This window comes from Stegodyphus dumicola, chromosome 9, assembly GCF_044657685.1.
Source record: "Stegodyphus dumicola isolate Sdum_Otavi_A_Nest chromosome 9, ASM4465768v1".
In the NCBI taxonomy this organism is placed as follows: Eukaryota; Metazoa; Arthropoda; class Arachnida; order Araneae; family Eresidae; genus Stegodyphus; species Stegodyphus dumicola.
The window spans coordinates 113,643,649-113,667,769 of record NC_140776.1 but is presented as its reverse complement, the minus strand read 5'-3'; the positions used below and the strand labels follow the sequence as shown (position 1 = coordinate 113,667,769).

Sequence of the window (24,121 nt, the reverse complement as noted above, 5' to 3'; positions counted from 1 at the left end):
ATCTCCAATTGTTTACAAATCTCCAATAATTTCATTCTATTTGAAAGTTCATAGATTGCTTTCTTTGCCTTCTTAATGTGTCCGTCATCCAACAAAATTTGGTGATTTGGGTGTACATATATTGAACCCAGCAAGATCTCTTTGTCTAGCAAACTAGTTTCTCTTTTATTCGTTGAAAAAACGATTCCTTCTGCAATAAACCCTCCATTTCAGAAAGAACAAACATCACATTCTTCTATTCTCACCTGTTAATTCATCGGATTGTAGCTTTTTTGTGGCTTGAAAGTTTGGTGTAGAAAGAAGAGTTTCCAGCCCTGAAAGATAATTCCACAGTCTTTCTGTTAGTGAAACCTTAGGGTTATCTACATCTTCTAAAAAGGTCCTTAATTCTAACAACCTCTATATAACCAAATATGTACTTCCCCATCGGGTTGCTTGATCAATAATTGCTCCTATTCCTGATCACTTTCTAAGAATGGCATCAATTTTGGGACTTCTTGCTGCTTACCTAAATTTACCAGTGTGATTTGCAACTAAATGAGTCAGTTTAATCACTAATGGGAAATATCACATGCATCATCCTCCCTTATATTTATTTATTAATATGTCAATAAAATAGAAAATAACTATTTATTAATGTATATAGTCCCTAAATAAAAATAATAACTCAGTATGTCATTAATTTGTTTTCAATTCACTTTAATTTTATTTCAAATTCAAATTGTCCAACAAAAACTTTAGTCGGAGTCGACCTGCTTTTAGCGATTCCGGCTCTAACTCCTTTTACCCAAAGATCTGCCTAACTCTGATTCTGACTCCACAGCCCTGGTTATGTAACATGGAAAGATCTCAAATTTGGGAGAACAGCTGAATTTAGAGGGAAGAAAATAAAATCTAGTTAATTTTGAGGTTGCCAATTATTCTTAAAGCAGCCATCATATTTTGTTATAGCTTACACACACGCACACACACACACATATATATATACTGATTCACATTATTTTCTTTTAACTAAATTTCCTGTCACAAATGAAATGAAGCATTCCCAAACTATTATGCCTATACCCTCATGCTTAGCCGTAGACTCTAGGTTTTTTTCTGGATTCTTGACTGTCACACTAAAAAAAATATTGTATAACTTGAATATGTTGTAATTATGTAATGAACTGGATAGTGAACTGCATAATTTGGATTTACAGTGACAGCTTCTTTTTATAGGTGTTTCCCTCCCCTCAGAGAATAGTTATTCAGAGTGGGCATCATCTTCGAGGCTGAAATTTCCACATTCTCCATTCTTAACACTGCACTGAAACAAAAATTTTGCCACAATATGTACTAGAATTATGCAGTGTAAGCAGAAAAGACTATACAGTCAAAAGTCGTTAATTCGGACACCCATAATCCGGAATGATCTATAATCCGGACTCAAAAGCTACAAACGTTCTGCACGTGCGTCGTATTGACGCATGTGCGTAAGACCTTTACGGCTGCGAGTATACGCATACTCAAAATACGTTTCCGAATGCTCATTTAATGTATAACGGACGGTATAAGCTAAGCTAAAATTATCTAATTCAGTTAATGTTGCAGATTGCTTTGTTCCTTAAACTTCAAATTGGATTCGGCTTATTATTTTTTGCAGACTGTTAGAGCAATTTTATAAAAGTAAGCTTGAACTTTCGATTATGTCAAATAGAATTTCTGATATATATTTACTTATATGTAAAGGATCTACAAAGCGAAAGTATGTTTTGAAGTCCATTAAACAAAAAGTGGAATTGCTGCAAAATAAATAAATCAATAAAAATAAATAAAAGCATATCCTTTGTTTATCTAAACTTTGGTTATCTTTAACGCTGCGGCGCGCAATGAATTGGAAGTTGATCTGTCAGCACTATCCTTATCTCCAGGGCAGATATTTATCTTATAATTCCTTACTAAATGTGGTATTTCATCTCGATGTGCTCCGTCTTTGATATGATTTAAATCAAATTCCTCGTCATTATAATTCGCTTCCGATAGCGAAGAAAGTGACAGAGGTTATTGAAAACAAAAAAATTTCGATTGGCAAATTAGTCGGTATTCTCGACACAGCAATTATAGGACTTGAACAGCGGAACTTTGTAACTGAACAAGAAATTATGTCTGTTTATAGAATTAAAGAGAATGTATTATCACATAAAAAACGAAGCAACTTAAGCAACTTAAATTGAAAGAAATGTTTAATAAAGTAAACAAATAAATATTAAGCTTTTTTTTTTGTAAATTTTGGTACCCTTTAGATGATAATTGTTCTTTATTTCATAAATTACGGTTTTATATTTTTAATTTAATAATTTCTGCATGCCATCTTACCAGATTTAAACTGATGATCTATAATCCGGAGTCCCGACGAGTCCGGATTAACGACTTTTGACTGTATTTAAACTTCTGCTGTGATCAAGATCTCTCATTAGCTGTGTCAAAATAATTATAACATGCACTTTGACTTGAAATAGTGCAAACTTTTGGGATGACCCAATAGAACTGCTATTCGATACTTATGTTTATTTCTCTTGTCAGAACTACTAGTCATTTTTCAGCTAATACCTGTGAAAAGTTACACTGTATTTCACTTGTCTCTAGTTTCTTCTAGTTTTTTTAAAATGCAGAGAGAATATTTGGAAACACACGTAGCGCTTAGAATCCTTCGACTGATTCTCTCCATCTTTCACTTTAGCAATCATGCACTATTTTTTATAATAATTTAATGCTTTTTTTATCTATTCAAATACAAAATTTACATTTTCACTCAGAATACAGGTAGAACAGCAATTATCAGCATCAAATGAAAGAGAAAGGCACCATTATAAAATTTTAAAGTAGGCAAAATTTATTTATTTTTTGTTATTTATTTTTGGCTCTTAACCCTTTGACGCGTGCGATATTATATTTATAATTGTTTTAACTAAAAACTCTAGATATTGAACATTATGATCCTACAGACAAATAATATATGAATTAAAAAAATCTTCTTTTGCCCATTGTTTTGTGGGTGGTGGTCGCACTGTGAAACCACCGCCCGTCTTGGACTTTGAAACTTAACTAGGTAGTAAGGAAAAAAAACTTACCGTTTTCCATGCGTGTTTCCAATAAATGATGAAATTTACGAATTTTAAAAAAATGCATGTAAGAATTGCATAATATATATATTTTTTACATTATTTTACAAACTAAATCATCAGAAAAAATTAAAAAATAAACATTTATGTAATTTTTCTATAGCAGTGAAAGTATAAGTACCTACATAATAAGGACGTTTGGCTACATGGATTAAAAAAATCAGTAAAATAAGGATAAAAAAAGACTTTTTTTTTTTTTTTTTAATTTCAAAGAACAAGTATTTTTTGTGACACTGTTCAAAGCATGTTTTGTCTTTTTAGTACATGCATAGACCCACATTGCACGTTTCGTACATGTATCTTCTTCTATGATGTTTCTTCCTTGTGCTACAAAATGTACACTGATTGGATCTAAATTTCACTGGTATATGTCCAGCGTTATTTAGTTTCTTTTCATCTAGCACATGAAATTTGTCGTTTTTTTTATGTCAATGGGGTGGGGCTTGGTCTTTTTGGCTTTTGTACGGATCTTTCCTTTCTTATTCATACTTATTTTATTCATATTTCTTCTCAAAATATTCAGAAAGTATTTTTAATTTAAATAAAACTTTACTCAATTTCTATTTTTAATTACAGCAAAGTATATTTACATTAAATTTAAACCACAGGAAATAATTTATAAAATCACAATACTAGCTTGGGGAGCAAGTGTGTTGAGGTCAGAGAAAAGGTCTCTGGAAAAGAAAGAGCTTTTTACTGGGCAGGTGCATGTATTGTTTAGTAAATAAAATAACTCTGTCATTTCAAAACCCCTTATCTATATCCAGATAAAAATAAACATTCCTATTTGAGAAGCAAGCAAACATCATTGAGAAGAGCAGTGGTTTCAAGGCGCGACCACCGAGCCTCTAGAGCATTGTGTCACAATGCACTAGTGGGGCAGTGGTCACGCTCTGAAACCACAAAGCAAATGCCATACATATAGAGCATTTTTTTTATATGTGCAGTTTAATTATTGCTATTTTTTATTGTTTATGATAGAAATCATGATGTGCGATGAATAACTTTTGAAATTTAAAGTAGTTTATATTAATAAAAGGAAGTTATTTTGTCTCATTGAAAACGAATTTTAAAAGGCATCCGATTTGAAGTACTAAGACCAAAACATGTATGATTCTGTAGTCATTATGTTATTTAGAGGTAAAAGATCAGTAATCTATTGATTTTCACTCAAAAATTTTGGAAGGAAGAGGAGAAAAAAATTTGAAAATTTGTGATTTCAAGGCGCGACCACCGAGCGTCAAAGGGTTGAAGAAGGGGCGAATGTCTGTTAGTCCTTAAAATTCCTAGAGTTTCAATCCAAATCTATGTTAAACTTAGGCTGCATTTTTGTCTAATTTCAAATTATCAGCATTTTAATTCTGTTCTTTTAGCATATATTTAACGTAATACTTCTTAATTTTATTGTTCTCGCTGTAACATTTTTTTTTTTTTTTTTTTTTTTTTTTTTTTTGTGTAAAAGCATACAGCAAGATGAAAGCTTTTAAAAGAAATCTGAAAGAGAGAAAGAGCTTTCCTGCTGTTTTCCTCTTTCAGATGCTGTTAAGTTTTGCTGTAGTATATAGCTAAGCAGCTGCCATTTCGGAGGCTCATTTTAAAGAATTAAATCTAATTATCTTTCTTGAATTCTTTAAAAAAAATTGTTAATACTGGACATGAAAATTTTAATTTTTTTATACTTTAATTGAAATTATTTTATCAGATTCTGTGTAAAAATAGAATTCTGTATATAAAAAGACTTGACATTGTAAATTAGGAGAACTTAATTAAAATTGAGTAATTTTCATCCTTTTGTTTAGATTCTAAATCTGAGAAAGAAAGTTAGGTACTTTACCTGCCCACAAATCTGGCAATCTTATCTCATTAAGTTTTGGTGGCCGTTTTATGGGAATTGACTAAACGAAGAAATAAAATACAACATGGTACTAAACAATATTTCATGTCCTAACTGTCAGAATTTATTTAGAGCAAGAAGTGAGGAGGAATTATTTTGATTCCATTATAGAGGCAATAGGAGTATTTCACATCCTAACTGTCAGAATTTATTTAGAGCAAGAAGTGAGGAGGAATTATTTTGTTTCCATTATAGAGGCAATAGGAAAACAGTTTTCACCTGAAATAAACACTTAATTGACATCAGCAATGTCCCTTCTACCTTTTTGTAATTAAATTCATTTTTCTCAGTATCCTATTATTCATTGTTATGTGTTGTTATATCATATTATTTGATCTTATAATTTTACGATATTGCGAGCCAGCGCCGGATCTTTGGTTTTTCTGATGTGGGGCAAAAGCTAAAATTGCCGCCCTCACCCATCATCCTTTAAGTTTCTCTAACAAGTTTTAATTTGTTTATTAAATACAGAGATAGGTAGAGTTTAAGGTAAAAACTTAAGACCCATTTAAACTAAATTTTTCACTTTTTTTTTTTTTCTTTGTTTTGTTATAAAGGAAAAATACGTTCCAAAGTTACATAATTAGAAAATCATTCTCTCCTGGGAGAATTGCCTTTCTGGTGAGCTTACTTTCGGATTCAATCCTAGTACAAACTATAATCCTGAGTACTTCTAACCCTCCAGTTCTCGAAACCATTCGTTTTTCCGCTCTAGGGGGAATGGGCATCTCCTAAAATTTTCACTATTCCGTGTCATTGCATAGTGGTTAAATTAGGTTAGGATAAATTATATGAATATGGCAAAGACGGAAGGGCCCTCTGCTTAGAGGAGAGGTGCTTTTGTGGAGGAACGTTTTAAAAGAAACTTGCTCGTATTCATGTTATACACGAGGAAATCCGCAAAAACAAACCATGCAGCCAGCCCGCTCATCTGGGTTTGAACCCAGGCAAGAACGAACTACCAGTATTCAGTGGTCTTAATCACTCAGCCACTGCTGAGGAAATTCGTCTGATTATTACTTTCTTGTTTTGCCAGTAGGCACTGCATGGAAAAGATGGAATACCCCGGGGAAAAACATTTGTAAGGGAAACTAGCTCGTATATATGTTACACACGTTGAAAATCACGGAAATGCTCATACAGTCAGCACATTCACATATACTTGACTCTCGGACCGAACTACTAGTGCTCAGCGGCTTTTATTGCCCAGCCACTAATGGGGCCATTGCATACAAAATATGGGCTACTACGGAAAGGAAATATTCTGAAAAGATTATACAAAATATGGGCTATCACTGAGAACATTTGTGCTTCCTTGTCTTGTTTTTCATACTTCCTATTTCATAAATAATTTTAAGATCTTGTGTGCCTTAACGCTATTAAAATATCACGGAATTAGTAACGAAAATTAAAATTTCACTCCGTGAGCCTTTTGTTCTGCAAATAAGTGCAAGGAATCGTCATAATTTGATCTGTGGTTTGATTTTTGGTTGCCAGAATTGCAAGACTTGATAAACGCTCCTGACTCACCGATAATCGTAGATATTTTTTAATATGTTTTAATTTGCCGAAACTTCTATCTGAACAGGTTGAAATGTTTGTGATTCGTCCTCAAACAGTTCATCAGATTGCTTTTTGTGCTTTGGAATTTTTTCTTTGTCAGAATAGATTCGACTGCATTTTTTTTTTTGGCTACTGTTTTAGACTCTTGTATCCAATATTCCATAGGATTTTCTCTCATTTTTTATAATTCCTCAGTTTGGGTCAGTTCTTTCATTAACAATGCAGAATGCAGAAAAGGAATTCCTTTTGAATTTCTATATTTACTCGATTGAATTATGGAAAAATAATACCTCAAATTTTCAGGTTGATAGTAAATTCAAAATTTTTCACAGCATGTACCAGAAGTCCTACCTCCTACTTTGATTCCTCATCAAGAGAAATATCTTTAATTTCTTTTAAATATTTTAATATTTCCGGTAAATTCATTAGGACTTTCACAGCCACATATTTTGCCGACCATCTTGTCTGGCTGCTTTCTTTTAAGTTGTATTTTGTACATTTTTTCATAGCACAGTCAAAAGTCGTTAATCCGGACTCGTCGGGACTTCGGCGATTCCGGATTTTCGATTTTTTCGGATTATAGATCATCAGTTTAAATCTGGTAAGATGCCATGCAGAAATTATAAAATTAAAAATATGAAAACATAATTTATGAAATAAAGAACAATTATGATCTAAAGGGTATCAAAATTTACCAAAAAGAAAAGCTTAATATTTATTTGTTTACTTTCTTAAGCATTCCTTTCGATGTAAATTGTTTCAGTTGCTTCGTTTTTTATGTGATAATACTTTCTCTTCAATTCTATAAACAGATATAATTTCTTGTTCAGTTACAAAGTTCCGCTGTTCAAGTCCTATAATTGCTGTGTCGAAAATACCGACTAATTTGTCAATCGAAATTTTTTTGTTTTCAATAACCTCTGTCACTTTCTTCGCTATCGGAAGCGAATTATAATGACGAGGAATTTGATTTAAATCATATCAAAGACGGAGCACATCGAGATGAAATACTACATTTAGTAAGGAATTATAAGCCAAATATCTGCCCTGGAGATAAGGATAGTGCTTACAAATCAACTTCCAATTCATTGCGCGCCACGGCGTTTCCCTCCCCCCGCAGAGCAGCGTGAAATTGATAAACAGATTTTGGAAGATAAACAAAGGATATGCCTATATCCATTTTTTGCTGCAATTCCACTTTTTGTATAACGGACTTTGAAACATACTTTTGTTTTGTAGATCCTTTACATATTAGTAAATATATATCAGAAATTCTATTTGACATAATCGAAAGTTCAAGCTTACTTTTATAAAATTGCTCTAACAGTCTGCAAAAAATAATAAGCCGGATCCAATTCGAAGATTAAGGAACAACGCAATCTGCAACATTAACCGAATTAGATAATTTTAACTTAGCTTATACTGTCTGTTATACATTAAACGTGCATTCGTAAACATATTTTGCGCATGCGCACACACATATTCGCAGCCGTAAAGGTCTTACGCTCATGCGTCAACACGGCGCATGCGCAGAAAGTTTGTAGCTTTGATGTCCGGATTATGGATGTCCGAATTAACGACTTTTGACTGTAAATATACCATCTAGTTGTGCATCTGACCAAAAAGTGAAGTATTTTTTTAGTAATTCCAAAGAGATTAACTGCTTCCGAGCATGATAAAGCAGAATGCACCCCGAGAAAATACAAGGAGTGAGCCAAACATGGCACAAATTCCTTCAGCTTATGCATTTCTGTAATCCTAGATTGTACTGTTTTAGTAAAGCCAACCATATTAGACTCGTTGTCGCAAGATTGACACCGACATTCTCCAATGTCTAAACTATCAAATGTCAGTTAAGACACTACTTTTCTACAGTGCATTGAGAAATACATTTTCCTCATTCCATTGAGAAATACATTTTCCTCATTCCATTGAGAAATACATTCTTCTATCTACTTCAGACTGTTTTGCCTTTAAGATAATAACTTCATTTTGAATTATCTTTGATAAATATGATTCCTTTCCCTTTGTTTAGTGCTTTGACTGATACTCAGTGGCATAGCTAGGGTGGGGCAAAGGGGGACATCTGTCCACGGGAGCAGCATTCAGGGGGCGCCAAATTGATGTTACGAAATTTTAGAATGAAATTTTTCCATTCCTGGCACAGAGAAAGGGCTGCAAAATCTTCAGTTGTCCCTGGGCGCTGAAAACTCTAGCTACGTCTTTGCTGATACTTAAGAGTTGAATTATGTTTGGCAAGCGGAGAGATTAAATTCAGAAAATTTCCTTCACTATGTCGAGGACGCTTTGTAAACAGGCTACCTAAGATATCATCAGATCCAAGAAATGAACGACAGTTTGTTGAAAGATACAGTACTCAAAAGACTTTCTCTCTATTTTTCTTTCTTTGTGTGAATGTGTCGCTCAGTATCGTGATCAATGCCTTGACACATTTTTATTTGTTGTACTCGAATTTTCCACTTAATCATGCACATCTGTGGATTCCAGACTCTTCGTGCTCAGTTAATCTTGCAAAACTTTTTTCCATTTAATGAATCTTGTTGTATGGTATAGCAGCAGCACCTTGTTTCTGATAAATCTTGCAGGGTGTACAAAAAATTGCATTCTTGTTTTTAGAATATGTAAACCAAGATCTTTTAAGCTTTTCTTTATTTACTAATGTTCTATATTACATGTCAAATGTCTGCCATAACGTCCAATGGGATTGAGGTTTACGTTTTTTAGATGTTTACCGGCTAATAATACTGATTAACTACTTAAGAAAGATTGTTGGTGATCTTTCATTTTTTCTATGACCAGTCCAACAAATCATGACCAACATGGGTCCAACAAATAAAAAATTTTCAATTTTTCGTCTTTCTGCTGCCCGCCCCCATCTAAATGAAGAGATTCATTTATATCATGGTTTCATGTCCTCCAGCTATTCGTTTAATGTCATTGAAGGTTGTTCTTTCAAATGCTGACTAATAGATTGTTCGGGTATGATATATGCAGTCATGTTTTGTTGTGCAAATTGCAAGAAATATTAATACCCTCTAGAATCTCAGCATAATCGGAATTGCGACAGGGTCTGACGATTTACCTCTTCCTTAAAGTTATTTTTTCATCTTAGCTGAAATTTGTTTTCTCTGTTTGGCCTTATCTTTAGCTCCTTTTCTATATTCCGCTTTTCTACCCCTCAGCGCGCAGATGGTTTGTTTTAATCTAAATGAAATTCACTATGAATTGCCTTAATAAGAATAAGAATTGATGTAATTACACTGAACAGTCCTAAATAAATGGTCGCATCTCGCTAAATATAGTGGGGGCTTTTAAAAGCATATTTAAAAAACGAAAAAAAAAAAAATGTACAGAAAAGACCTGGAAACTAAGAAAAAACCATAAAAATAATAAATTTAGCTTTAAAATCCAAAATACACTCCACTGTTCCGAGTCAAACCAGAGGTGAGCCTAAGTTCCCGGCTGTCTGCAAAAAAATCTACATGCCTTGCTTCATCTTGAAGGCATAATGATGGACTTGAAGGCATAATAATGATATACTCGACGAATGTTAATTTGAATTATTTCATTTGTCCAGGATAGCCCAAGGTTAATTTTTTAGGCCAAGGGTTAGCTCTCAGAAAATAATTACAGTGCTTCTCCACTTCCCAGCAGACGTTGCTATGGAAACCAGGCATCTTCTTCAACAAGCTATCGTTCTATTTCTCATTTGAATACACCCCGCCCAGACAGGAAATGATAGAGGGACTTCAGAGGTTAATGATAGGGTAAGTCTGATTCTATCATTGACGTCTGGAGTCCCTCTATTTGCATCTTTCTGAACTTATATTTATAGTTGTAATTGGCTGTACTTAACTTTATTTTAACTCATGTTCCTTTAAAAGGGTTCTTAGTATTTAATTATAAATCTTCTTAAGAGATTTTTAAACTTTGCCTTAAAACTATTAACATTGTACTAAAATTAGAGAGCTGTTTTAGCGAACAACATGCCAAATGCGATCTAGCATTATATTTGAATTTGCCGCCCACAATAGTTGCCCTCCGCTAAATCCAGGACTGTTGCGAGCAGATAAAGGAAAAGTACCAAATGTTAATTCTGTTATGTATATTCAATGCTTGAAGTAATTCCAGATAGCCTTCTCCCTCGATTTCTGCAGGCTATATGATTTAAAAACAGTATACTTTTTGTACGGAAAATACAGTATCTGAGACAGTTTTAGAAACAAAATATTCTTCCAATTTTGAATGGTGTAATGTTAGTGAAAAGTGTTAATTGATTAAAGAAAATGTTTAAAAGTATGTAAAGGTGTTAAAAACTTTTAATTTCATCTATAAATGAATTGACAGTTAAAGATTGTAATATACTGCATGTACTTTCAAGAATAATCAAAGTTTTTCATGTAATCAAACAATCATTTTAAAATGGAATAAAAATATCCATTAAATAAAATATTTTATTTTCTCTCTCTCTCTCTTCCCCTCCCCCTTATTTTGTTATTTTTCTTTCTTGCTTCTTCATTTTTTTGAGGGTAGATTTAATTTTGAATTTCATTTTTTCTAACTATAATTGAAAAAGTCTTCATGATTAATATGTCACTTTTTAATCAGTACTGAGAGTGGTGTATTGTCAGGATTTGATTGTGTTTTTTATAAGAATGAAAATTAAAATTCCAATCTTTAGACTTTTGGTTACTGCATTTTATGAATTAAAGAGATTATCCCATTTAGTGACGGTCCCTGCTAGACAGGACTTTTCTGAGAAACAAGATTCTGGTAGCACTGGTTTAAATGGAACAGTTCCTAGAAAAAAAAGAGTCCTGCTGGAAGTGAAGTCCCGCCTAACTATGGAAATGATGTACCGGCTACGCAGAATTTTTTGAAACCTTGCCGGAAATGTTTTGGCTGCAGCTCTGTCCCGCGTAGAAATCAACCAATCAGATGAAAGTTCGTGATCCCAATCTAAGCAATAATCAATTACCGTTTGGTGTTCAAGTCTTTGTAGTAAGTGAAAATGGTAACTTAGCTACGTAGGTTTCCTGGAAATGTGCGGGTTCTGAGAATTGTCTCTTTTGACGTCAAGTCCCTCGTAGCCGAAACATAATGTGATTGGCATTTTAGATGTACCGTTCTAAGGTTTTCTTTTCAAAGCCAGAAGTGGGAAAGTTTAGCTGGGCCTTCACTGGGTTCAGATTTTGACTTTCTGATGCTAACCAGACATGCTACTAGTTACAATACGATAACACACAGGTAGAAAGGCAAAAATTCCTTGTATTCTTCACCACATAAAAGGACTTCACATAGCTGGAAAGAGGCAAACAGTTCTCAATTGGCCAAATGCAAGTGATAATGAATTATCTTCACCATATTACTCGTGTATCACCATAGAGCACATTTAAGCAATTTTTTGAAAATGGAACAAATCAGCTATGCTTTCACCAGCATTCAAACTCCTGATTTACTTACTAGCCAGAATATGTTATTAATTATGCTACAAGACCGTATGTTGGGGAAGGTGAAAACTCTGCATAATGTATTGTTTCATAAATTAAAGCTTTAATTGAAGCTTTTACGGAAAAAAAATGTTTGGTATTTCCTTTCAAAACAGATCCTTTGATGACATTCAAAATTTGCACATTACAAACTGGCTACTAAGTTTGCCCATTGTGACAAATAAAAACAAAAAAGTTAACTTTTATTTTTATCTAAAATAATTGTTTGGATTTCTGTATTAATTTGTTTTGTAGTTTTATATGAAAAACTGTGCTTTAATAACTTGTATTTTTTATAGGTTTTCTTACAGCAAGCATCAAGTATTCATGGACACAAGAAATGAAGCTGCTGTCAGTGTTTCTCAGTTGTGAAACTGAAGAAAAATTCTTTCAAAGAAAAAGATGCTTCTGAATAAATTAACTATTGTTTGACGAAAATTCAGTTTTTTTAAAGGTAAATATATTTTTACAAGTAAAAAGGAAAAGTAACATAAAATAAATAAAGAATAATAATGTGTATGTTTAATCTTATTAGGATGACCAACAGCAAAACAAGCAAAAAAAAAAAAAAAAAATTATAAAAAAAAATCTGAAAGGTTTGGTTTTAGATTTTAAATTACGTACAAAGGGGCATTTTTTTAACGTTTTGTATGTTACCTTTATTTATTAAGTATGTTCTGCGTACTCAAACCATAAAATTCAGTTCAACAGCAGTATTGCAAAATAATTTTTAAATGAGCATATCTGTAGAATTTCAGATATAGATTCTCGTGCACTAGAGATAAAAATGTTCCCCCATACAGTGATGCCATTGCTCGCTTTGAAATTGTTTAGTTTGTTAATCAAAAAATCATTGTAGTGTTACAAAAATGAAATCAATAATAAAAGATTTTTCAAATTCAAATTAGAGCTTCCACGTGCCTATATTCTGTGGAAAATTACGTTATTTAAATTTTGATGGCTCTAGGTACCGTTGTTGTATCACAATGCAAGAAACATACATACATTCATGCAGATTCTTCATTATTTAATTTCTTTAAATATAGTACAGGGCAATAATATTTGGGGGCAACAATTTGAAAAGTGGAACAACGCTTATCGTGATTGACGCAAAATGCCGAAATGAAATTAATAATTCTTCTGGGAAAATTGCCCTTTTGGACTAAAAACAGAACTTCCAGTTCTAGTCTTTTTCATTTTCTTAAAGAGCGTAGAGTTTTTAATTTAGAGAATAAAGCTATTCTATGTATTATATTAGCACTGAATGGATCATATTTAATTATTCAACTTGAGCAAAGCGTATAAGTGCTGTCATTCCAGTTTTGACCATAGGTTTCCTAGAGATGGAATCCAAGGGTCTTTATTCATCTTCACTTATGGCCAAGCCCTGGGCATATTTTAAGTGCCTGCATAAATCACCACTTACCTATTATCCTTTCAACCATGAAATTGTTGCCAAGTGGCACAATTTAGTGGCTAATTATAAATGTGATCTCACATCACATTGACAACATCTGCACTTTCTTTTCAGGTTATCTGGATTTATCTTCTTTTTGTATGCCTTTGTGGTATAATTGGAAGCATACTCCACACGTATTCGAGAGGTTTGCGGGTTCGAGTCTCAGTAAGGACACTGCACATTTTTCATGTCTTCTGCTTTGAAATACAGTAATAATACAACAAGTGGTACCTGAGCTAAAAGGTGGTAAATAATAATTTATCCCCCCCCCCAGAATTTGGTATTTAAGTCCCCAGTTGCCCTTTGAAATGAGGAGCATATAAGGTATTTTCTCCCTCCTTTCCGCATGCTTTTGTTGTATAATTTGAATCGTACTCGACGTGTATTCAAGAGGTCCAGGGTTTGAGTCCCAGCAAGGGCACTGCACATTTTTCACATTCCCTGTTTGAAAGTAACCTAATGATTGTGCAATGAAACCCTGATTAATTCTTGATAAGCCAGTCTTCTCCATCATCATCATCTTTTTTTTTTTTTTTTTTAAGAAGGCTATAAATTATTATTGCTTTATTTTCTTTACATTTTGAAAAACAAAAAGGTACTTTTTTTTATTGAGACCATAATCAAAAATGTATGCATGCATGTACGTGAGTATATATGTATATGCGTATATGTGCATGTGTGTACACACGCATACATAGTAAATGCATACATGAACACATAAATCCATCTTTCCGTCCATACATTTCTGAAGCCGGTCCCAATAACAGAAGAGTACGAAAAAAATTAAGTTTGAGGATCTAAAATCACATTTGTAACCAAACTCTGGTTCATTTACAACTGATCATAAGAAGCGTCTGTTGGAAGGGTAATAGCTTGGAGCAATTGCCTACATGAAGTTTCAATTCATAGTGTTTTTAAACAGAGCTTTCAGTAAAACCAAAATCCCTAATAAAATAACAGAAATCAATGAAAGACTTTTTAAGACATGAAAAAATAAAATGGGTCAAATACTTGCATAGCATTGGCTATTTGGTGGATTGTGCGAAGAGACTAACAGTATTTTATTGTAAGCGTTGCAGATAGAAGTGCGGCTCAGAATTCCTCAGGAATGATGACTGACACAATTTCAAAATCTCCATCAACTTTCATAGTTCAATAGTAGCCAACTTTCATGATCGAGGGAATATAATATGTAAGTATCAATAAATCTATCACAGATTCAGTGGGTTTTACAATGTTGGCCAAATAATATGGTACAGATTTTATGTGCCATATTATGCTATAAATAAATTATATTATTTATAAGCATTGTAAGCAAAGGATCATAACTTATATGGATTCAAACCTATGTACGGTGGCATGAGCAGGTGGTGCTCAGAACCATAATCTGAAGCTGTGTTCAGACGGCGATATAAAGAGCATAAGTGGTTTGAGCTGAGCTGCATTGCCAGGCAAGCAGTCTGTGTTACGTCTTAAAATCTGGTTTAGGGTTCTTGGCATAAAGTTTTAAGCTTCCAACTTTATGCCGACTTGAGATGATCAATCAGAACGAATGCACCAAATCTAAATAGGAAAACAGAGTGGGAAAGCTGTAGACAACACCACGCATCCGCAAATTTAGCTTCTCTAATTGGACGACGCTTAGACTCTGTCGCAGTTAGTGATGAATTGGTACTACCGAACCGGATATTTTGTAACGGGTACTTAGTTGTAACGGGTAATGAAAATCGGTAAATCCAAGTACCATTACTTCAGTACCAAAATCGGTACTTTTCGGTATTCGTTACTTCTGTACCGAAACAGGTACTTTTCGGTATTCGTTACTTCTGTACCGAAACGGGTACTTTTCCGTATTCGTTACTTCTGTACCGAAATGGGTGCTTTTCGGTATTCGCTACTTTGTAACGAAAATATGCGTCTCTTCTCGGTATTCGTTACTGGAGGATCAATGAGGGTTTAGCTCACTTCGGTTTTGGTACGAGGACTAGTATCTGGTTGTATTTGTGAAATGGTGATATGCGCTCCTTGTGTCCATGAATGACCTTGAAATAGGGCATGGAATGGCAAACGTGAAAGGGGGAAACTTCCGTTCCGTTCGTCACGGAGACTAGAGTTTGAGGTAGCATAATTAATTGCCTTTGTGTGCACGGGAGGACAAGTGTGAAATAGTGGAAATTTTTCAAAAGGCCGTTTGTTGTATGTGTGTGGGGGGGGGATAGTAGCAGTTGGAGTAACTGTCGCCGGCATTGCTCACTTGTGGTTGGATTCGGTATAGTCAGGAGGGAAAGAGAGGGATGCGCTAGATGATTTACAATCCGAATTGTGCGTGTTTTAATTTTTCATCGTTTGTAGGAGAAAAACTGCGTGGATCTGAAATGATTGATTTGGTAAGTTGCTGTAGTTGGATTGGTGAATGGAATCAACTACCAACTAGATTACTTCCATTCCCTCAACATATTTGTAGCATAAATCATGAAAAATATTTTTCGTTTGCTTGCTTAATAGGGCAACGTAAATCATATGATCCTTTTTAAATAAATATGATCCTTTTTTTTTTATCCCTCTGTACCTACTTCAGAAAATGTCACAGCATCTAGTGGATCACTAAGCCAATCAACATAAAATACAGATGCAATTTTAAACTTTTCTAATGAAAGAACAAAGATAACTGACCCACTTATGATAATTCTTCCCCCTTCTAAAAACAGATTTTCATCTCGCCAAAAACTAAACCCAGGTCACGTGTCTAACACAGGATTGTCAACGCCTGCTTTACCCCTCAGGACATGATGATGCTCCTCCGATAGGAAGAGAGGTGAACTTTGACCTGGCAGTCCGAATATTCTTTTTTTTTTTTTTTTTTTTTTTTTTTTTTTTTTTTTTTTTTTTTTTTTAACTCCCTCTTGAGCTTATTTGAGGGGGAGAAAACTATCGAATGGAACACCGGAAATTATTCGGACATGTTTATGTAAACATACATGTCCCTCCCTTTTTTCCTTTGCATTTTTTGCTCTTTCATGCCTGATTGATAGAATCATTACGCGATATTGCACTTACCCTTTTCACAGCGTAGTGCTGATTTTAAAATTTGCAGCTGGAGTGAACAGCGGAACTCGTTAATAGAATTTTTTTTATGCTTACCTGACGATGCTGATGGCGATCTCCCAACTTCGTCACTTTTCCCATAAAATTCATTCATTCTTGTCTCGTACTGGTGAGTATCGGTACATTGTAGAATTGCTTAGTCTCTATCAGTTTCTTACGCCTCAGAAAGAAAAAAAAAATCGAATTACAAAATGTCTAGTAAGAAAAGGAAATTCAGCTTGGTTTGGCAGCACTTTTCCTATACTAATGAAGACGAAAAAGGTTATGTGTGACATTTGTAAAGACCTTTTATCCATCAAAGGTGGTTTAACAGGAAATTAAAAAAAACATTTGCAAAGGAAGCATCCTTGTGTAAATCTGCACGAGAAACGTGCTTTGCCGAATCAAGATGTTGATGATATTGATGCCGCTCCAGCCCGTTCTGTCGGCACTAGCCCTGCAGATGGTGGGCAACCATGCACATCCCAGCAGACTACACAACTTACAGTGACAACAGTGCTTGTGATATTGTTGGTGTATTTTCACAAAAATACCAGTCCAGCATAATGCAGTTTGTGCAGAGAAATACGATGGATGTACATAAAAAAAAAAGTAATCGATCTTGCACTGATCAAAATGGTATATAAGGATTTACAACCAATAAGTATCGTAGAAAATGAGGGATTCCGAGAATACTCAAAGGCTTTGAATCCAACCTATTCTTTTACCTTCACGGAAAACAGTTTCTAAATCCTTGCTTCCTTCCGCTTATGAAGAAAAAAAGAATAGTTTAAAAAACGTTCTTAGTGCTGTACAAAATATCTGTTTGACTGTAGACTGTTGGAGCAACCAAAAGGCTGAAAGTTACATGGCCATGACAGGCCATTTTATTGACGAACACATGCAAAGGAAAACGGTACTGATTGACTGCTCAATTTTTGATGAACGTCATTCAGCCAAAAATATTGCAGAAAATATCATACACATTTGCCAACCATATTTTCCGATGGAAAAAGTGTCTTTAATAGTGATTGACAATGCCAAAACTATGATTAACGTTGTCGACAGGGAACTAAAGTTAAAACATTTAGGATACATTGCACACTCTCTCAATTTGGCTGTCACAAATTCTCTAAATGAGGTTAACGACCTTCTAACGAAAATTGGGGATATTGTGATATTTTACAGGAGAAATAATATCGGTGCAAAAAAATTGCGAAAATATCCGTGCCGAGGAGAGAAAAGACTTAAAACTCATCTTAGATGTGAAGACTCGTAGGAACACCACGTTTTATATGGTAAAACGTTTCCTTGAACTGAAAGACGCTATTCGTTCTACAATGGGTTTGATGAACGACCCCCCAAAGGCTCTTGATGTACAAGAATGGGAAAGTGTCCAACATCTTTGTGACATTTTGAAACCTTTTGAAAAGGTGACTTGCGCGTTGAGTTCGGAAAAATACTTGTCAGCATCTATGGCGCTTGTGTTAATCGGTGGACTTAAAAAAATCTGCTTAGTAAAAGTGTTAATGAACAAGTACAAAATGTGGTACTAGTACTACAAAGTGAATTGGGTAATAGATTTACAACTATCGATTCAAGAGAAGACATTGCTCAAGCCGCTTTCCTTGACCCCCGAATAAAAAAATTGGGGCTCAAATGTGATGTCACCAAAAAAATTGAAAGTGATATTATCTGTGAGTTATCGGTAGTTGCACAAACTACCCATAATCTTGTTAAGGATGTGGAAGAGGATGATGAAGAGATAGACGAATCATCGGTTTGGTTCGAGTTTGAGAGTAAAGACTCGAACTTCATCAGCTCCTGCAGCAGACGCGGCGATCAACAAAGCTGCGGTAGAAGTGAAAAGATACCTGCAAGAGCCCATTCTTTCCAGGAAATCTGATCCGCTGGAGTGTTGGGAAAAGAATAAAAATGTATTTTTTAATTTGTATGAATTATCACGGAAAAAATTAGGCCTTGTGGCTACTTCAGTGCCATGCGAAAGGGTGTTCTCTAAAGCTGGATTAATACTGAATGATCGGCGAAACTGTTTGAGTGGACAAAAGTTGAAACAACTAATTTTCTTACATTACAATTATAATATTTAATCATTTGTTGACCTTCTTAAAATTCCAACCTAAGTTCAGCTTAAAATGTTTATTTCTATGTTTATTTTCGCTGCATTATTTTTAAAACTGTTCCTGGGAGTCAATTTTTTTATGCTTAATTTTTCGTTACATATTTTAAGTGGTCTTTATAAAAAGAAATAGAAGGAATTAAATGCCTAAAATTTCCAAAAAGTTAAAAAATTTGATACTTTTATAATGTGTGCACAGGCTGTCAAAGTTTTATTTGTTTTAATTAAATGAAATATTACTTCATTCAAATGTCAATTTCTTAAAAAAAATATTATTTTGAAATTGTATTTAGATCATTAATATAATATAAAGTTCTACAGTTCTATTATTTATTTAGCTGTACTCACATATGTTAAGTTCTCATATAGTTGAAAGCATGCTATCTTATTTTCTAGCGTTTAAATCATCTTTAATTTAAATTTTTATATCGAATGTACTTATTGAATTCATATAATGCAATTTTACAAATGTTTTTTTTTTTTTTTTGCTTTTTGCTGTTACAGCATCCAGATATTACGTTCTCGTAGTTTAAAGACATGCTGCCTTATTTCCTAGTGTTTTCAATAATCTTTCACTCAAAATTCTTATGTCGAATGCGCTTTGACCCACTCTGAATGCCTTTTTTTGCGAAAGAAAGGAATGTAAGTAAAAAAAAAAATCACATAGACAATCACAGTTGCTTTCGCCCCAATTAAGGAAATACCTTCAGATTTTGGTAATTTTAAAATAACTTCAAAATTCAATCTGCTGATTTTAAACATTTTTATTTTAATCAAAATATGATTCCCCCCGTCTTGTCACAAACTGTGACAATTTCACTAACCCCCACCGCCTCCAAGCATGACATCATTTATGGATGACCTCTTTCACGAAATTGATAGAGCACCCATCGATTTTGCTGCATCTGCACACAAGACATAACTGAAAGCGAAGATGTTTCCATCCATCCAACTTCCCGCGCCAATCCTCCCAGCCCCCACTGGCCATCAAAGACAATCTACACAAACCCAACACCAGAAACAACCCGCCGCGCTCTCCTGCTCCTCAGAAACTTCCGTAGTTGACATGTTTTCTGATATTCAAAATCTTACTCCGTACAGATAAAATCAAACACGTGGTGACGTGGCAGAGTTCCTTCAGTGCGCAAAATCGCTAGCTGCGTATTTCGGTACTCCAAATTGTTACTAGGGTACTTAGGTACTCCAAATCGTTACTAGGGTACTCCGGTACAGCAAATCGTTACTCTGGTATTTCGTTACTTCGGTACTCCGAATCGTTACTTGGGTACTCGGTACTTGAAATCAGTTTTCGGTACTTTTCAAAGTAACGGTTACTTGAGTAACGAGTATTTTGTACCGGGTACTTGTCTGTACCCGTTACTCTCGTACTGTTTACAAGAAAGTACCAAAGTTGCCCATCACTAGTCGTAGTTGTGAACGGAACTCCTGCATTTTATTCCTTGTGATTATGTCTCTGTGTCATTTATGCCATGGTCTGAATGCAGCCTTATCTTTACCTTAATCTTTTACCATATTTTCAGGGACAACTAACATTACGTGGTAATTAAAATTCAAAATTTTACTAATGTAAATTTTTCCTGTGCTTTTTGTGCATTATTACTAGTGTTGCTGACAAAATATATATATATATACTGTATTACAGGCTATCAAATGATTTTTTTTTTTTTTTTTTTTTTTTTTTTTTTTAATTTTATTTTGAAAATATAAAACAATGTGTCTTCTAGCTATGTATTCTTAAATTTATAAAAGTCTTGGATCACACTTTGTTGTTTGTAGATAAAGAGAAAGCTTGTGTGCTTTAAATATAAAAAAATCTAATCTTTTAAATTCTTATTTTTATTCTGATTAAATAATTTGATCAATAATCTTGTAATTTATACTTATTATACAAGTGGCTGAATTTGTTTTTCGTGTGTTAATAATTTAAGAGTGTAACTAATTGAGCAAATGGAATGCTGGAAGGCTAACATTAACCGTAGGCGAAAAAAAATAATGATTCTGAAAGAAACTTTTGTAACCCATCATCAATTTTTATACTGCATGTTCATAAATTTACTATTTAATCTATGTGCTAATTCATAATTTACTTTTTCTTCTAGGGGAAAAAACGCTTAAGAAAATGCCTGGCATTGTTATGTTCAAAAGACGGTGGCGAATTGGCAGTGATGATTTTGTTTTCCCTGCATTAGCTGAATTGGGAATGAGATTAATATGGTATGTTGGTTTTGATATGAAACTTTTCATGTGTGAAAATAAAAACCTAAAATGACTTTGAAAGCAAACACTATAATTTATCTGTAGAAACTTTTACTTGAATTGTATTTAACTTCCCCCCTTTTCTCTAGGTTCACTGTGGTTCTTGTTATCTTTATAAAGCACAGAGTCCATCTAAGATGCAAAGGTGGAGAAAAACTTCTTCAGACATACCTGACATTCTCCCTTGTGGGTTTGGCTGTAATTATACTTCTAGATTCTCTGATTGCTTGGATTAGCTCTAGAGGGACCATTTCTCAGGTAACCATTTTGATGGTTTGACTGAAAAAATATTCATTAGTACTTACGTGTTATCCTACCAGTGCTCCCCACATGAAAAACAGCAGCCACTTAAAAAAAAGTGAGGATGCAATAATAATTACATAAAACACTAACAAATTAATGAAATTAAAAGCATAAGAATGAAACTCTCAACATTTCATAAAACAGTAACAAATTAACTAAATTTAAAATGCAATAAATATCCACAATAAAACACTTAACTTTCTGTTTTCTTAGTCCATGTGCATAGTGACCTGTTTTAGCTTTGAGAAACTATCAGAGAATTACAAAATTCTTAGCATTGCTCTTCGTATATGCATTGACCTGTTTTAACTTTAAAAAAAAAAAATAAATAATAAATAATAATAATAATAATAATAATTCGGAATTCTCGTCATCTCACAGCAATTTGGCACTGCTCTCCAGTGAATAATCACCCGTTTTAACTTTAAAACACATCAAAGAATTGGTTAGACATGCATACTTTTTGGAGATAATCGTTGTATGTAAATGTTGCATTCGGAAATTGTAGTTGTATCAAGACAATAAGAATGACAAAAACTTGCAGATTTATATTCTTAAGCCAGTATTAAATAAAGTGAATGGCTGTCATAAATGATATTCGACTATTCTGAAACAATTTTCTTCTTGTCTTAGAATACTTTGATGGCGATTTGTAACACTATGTTTCATACAATGAAAATATTTGTTTCATGGGAATTCTAAAACAATGCCCAGTATGTGCTGGTACAATGTGCATGCAACCTTCAGTAAGGTGCCAGTTAAAATATGTGTTTGTTTTATTCTGGATTACCTACTTTGGCAGCATTAGCACTTTGCCCAATGATTCTCAGCACTGGGTGGATATTACAAAAGCTCATTTTTTTAAATTTAGATTCGTAAGTTATATACCATCTATGAAGAATCAGAATTGTGTTGTGTTCAATTACTGACATTAGAGACATAGGTACATTTTGGTGAAAGGCATGCCACTTGGCATCATATGTAAATAAATCTAAAATAAGAGTGTCTGTTTTATTAAATCCAATATATGTGCAAGAAACAAAAATAAACGTAGAAGTTCACAAATAAAAATGAGAGTAACTATTCCAACCATGCAATGATTCATGTGTGAGTTATTGATATCGGAAGAAAATATACCAAATAACTGTCAGGAAAGGAATTTGGGAACTTTGAACTGACATCTGCTCTTAAAACTTTTCATGCATTTTTTGAATGCTGTACCTCTTTTTTTTTTAGGGGGGGTGAACCAGTCTTTCAGTATGATTGAAACCTTTGTCTTGAAAGAATTGAATCATGATCGTTTATCATTTGTCACCTGCTAAATAATGTAATTCATCATTTGCCCCCCTGTTAAATAATAACATTGATTCTCTGCTCCTCCCCCACAAAAAAAAAAAAAAAAAAGTAGTTAAACATTTTGGTGAGAAAAAGATAATTCAGTCTTCTCACTTATTCATGGTAATGCCAATGCATAGGCATTTGGTAATTGAAAGAGGCTCAATCCACTTAGCCAAATCTCTGTTCAGCCATAAAACTCGCAGAGGCCTGCCTAGCTAGCAGCCACCGTGAAACTTTAAAGGTTTTGAAATAAAACATAACAAACAAACCAAAAAAAATATGACTGATGATTATAAACTCATCAGACTTAACATCCATTCATAAAAAATGAAAAAAAAATTGGTTACACATTTAGAAAATTGACATGTAAAGAAAATAATAACACAGATACAATCGCAATCACACCAAATTTTCAAACTAAATTTTCCTTCCATTCCCCCCTTTAATATTTTTTGTATCAGTTTCTTAAGTTTTTTTGTGGTACTTAAAAACCATTTTCAAGTTGAACTGATGATTCTACAGAATACTCATAGTTGCCTGATAGGTCTTCACAAAGTGGATATTATTACTCTAAACATTACTCATTTTATGGTTTTCATTTTCTCAAAGTTTAAATCCATATAAATAGGCTGGGAATCGTCTGTGGCCACTAATAATCTAAATAACATCAGTATGTTATATAATCTTATCTTTTGACCAATCTCTAAACTTTTTTATAACATTATTCTTTTCGGATAATTCCCAGCATTCTTTCCTGTGTTTAGTTTTTTTTTTTTTTTTTTTTTTTTTTTTTTTGTTGTTGTTTCATTAATGCAAGAATTCTTCTAGAATATAATATATTCAGGTTTTGATTTGCAAGATTGAAGGCAGCTTCTTTTGCTATTGTGTCTGCATTCTGCTTTTCAGCAAATCTCCTGTTGGCCTTAATCTAATGCCGATAAATGTTGTAATTATCACTTAGTTTAAAATCATTTTTAATCTGTTCAACCAGAATATTGCCAATGTAAGGACTGAAAATCACATGTAAAGTATTGATAAATAGTTTGTCTATAAACTAGATTTTCTTCTGTCCTTTTCAGAACATAAAATATTGAGCTTGATACCGTCTTTTTCCGAAAATAAGACACTGTCTTTCTTTCTTTTTTGGTCCAAAATACGCGCTAGGGCTTATTTTTGAGGGAGAGCAAAAATAGAAGTATATTTACATATTTTTATTTAATATTTATTTTACACAGAATACAGAAATTTAAATTTATTCAATTACAGTCATGTCATCTTCTTCTGGAACATCGTCATAAATAAAATTCTGAATTATATACAAAAACAAATTATATTACAAAAAGTTCCAAAAATCACGATAGGTCTTATTTTTGGAGGATGTCTTATTTTCAG

At 33.5% G+C, this 24,121-nt stretch overlaps 1 protein-coding gene across 1 annotated transcript in view; it reads left to right on the top strand.

Annotated features, from left to right (window-relative positions):
* LOC118202430 (diacylglycerol lipase-beta-like) overlaps nucleotides 1-24,121 on the top strand; it is a 116,011-nt gene that overhangs the window by 9,784 nt on the left and 82,106 nt on the right. The window contains exons 2-4 of the mRNA XM_085823933.1: nucleotides 12,428-12,582; nucleotides 20,932-21,046; nucleotides 21,178-21,346. Of these exons, the coding sequence (XP_085680059.1) occupies nucleotides 20,952-21,046; nucleotides 21,178-21,346 (264 nt within the window). The 5' untranslated portion in view covers nucleotides 12,428-12,582; nucleotides 20,932-20,951. The remainder of the gene's footprint in view (nucleotides 1-12,427; nucleotides 12,583-20,931; nucleotides 21,047-21,177; nucleotides 21,347-24,121) is intronic.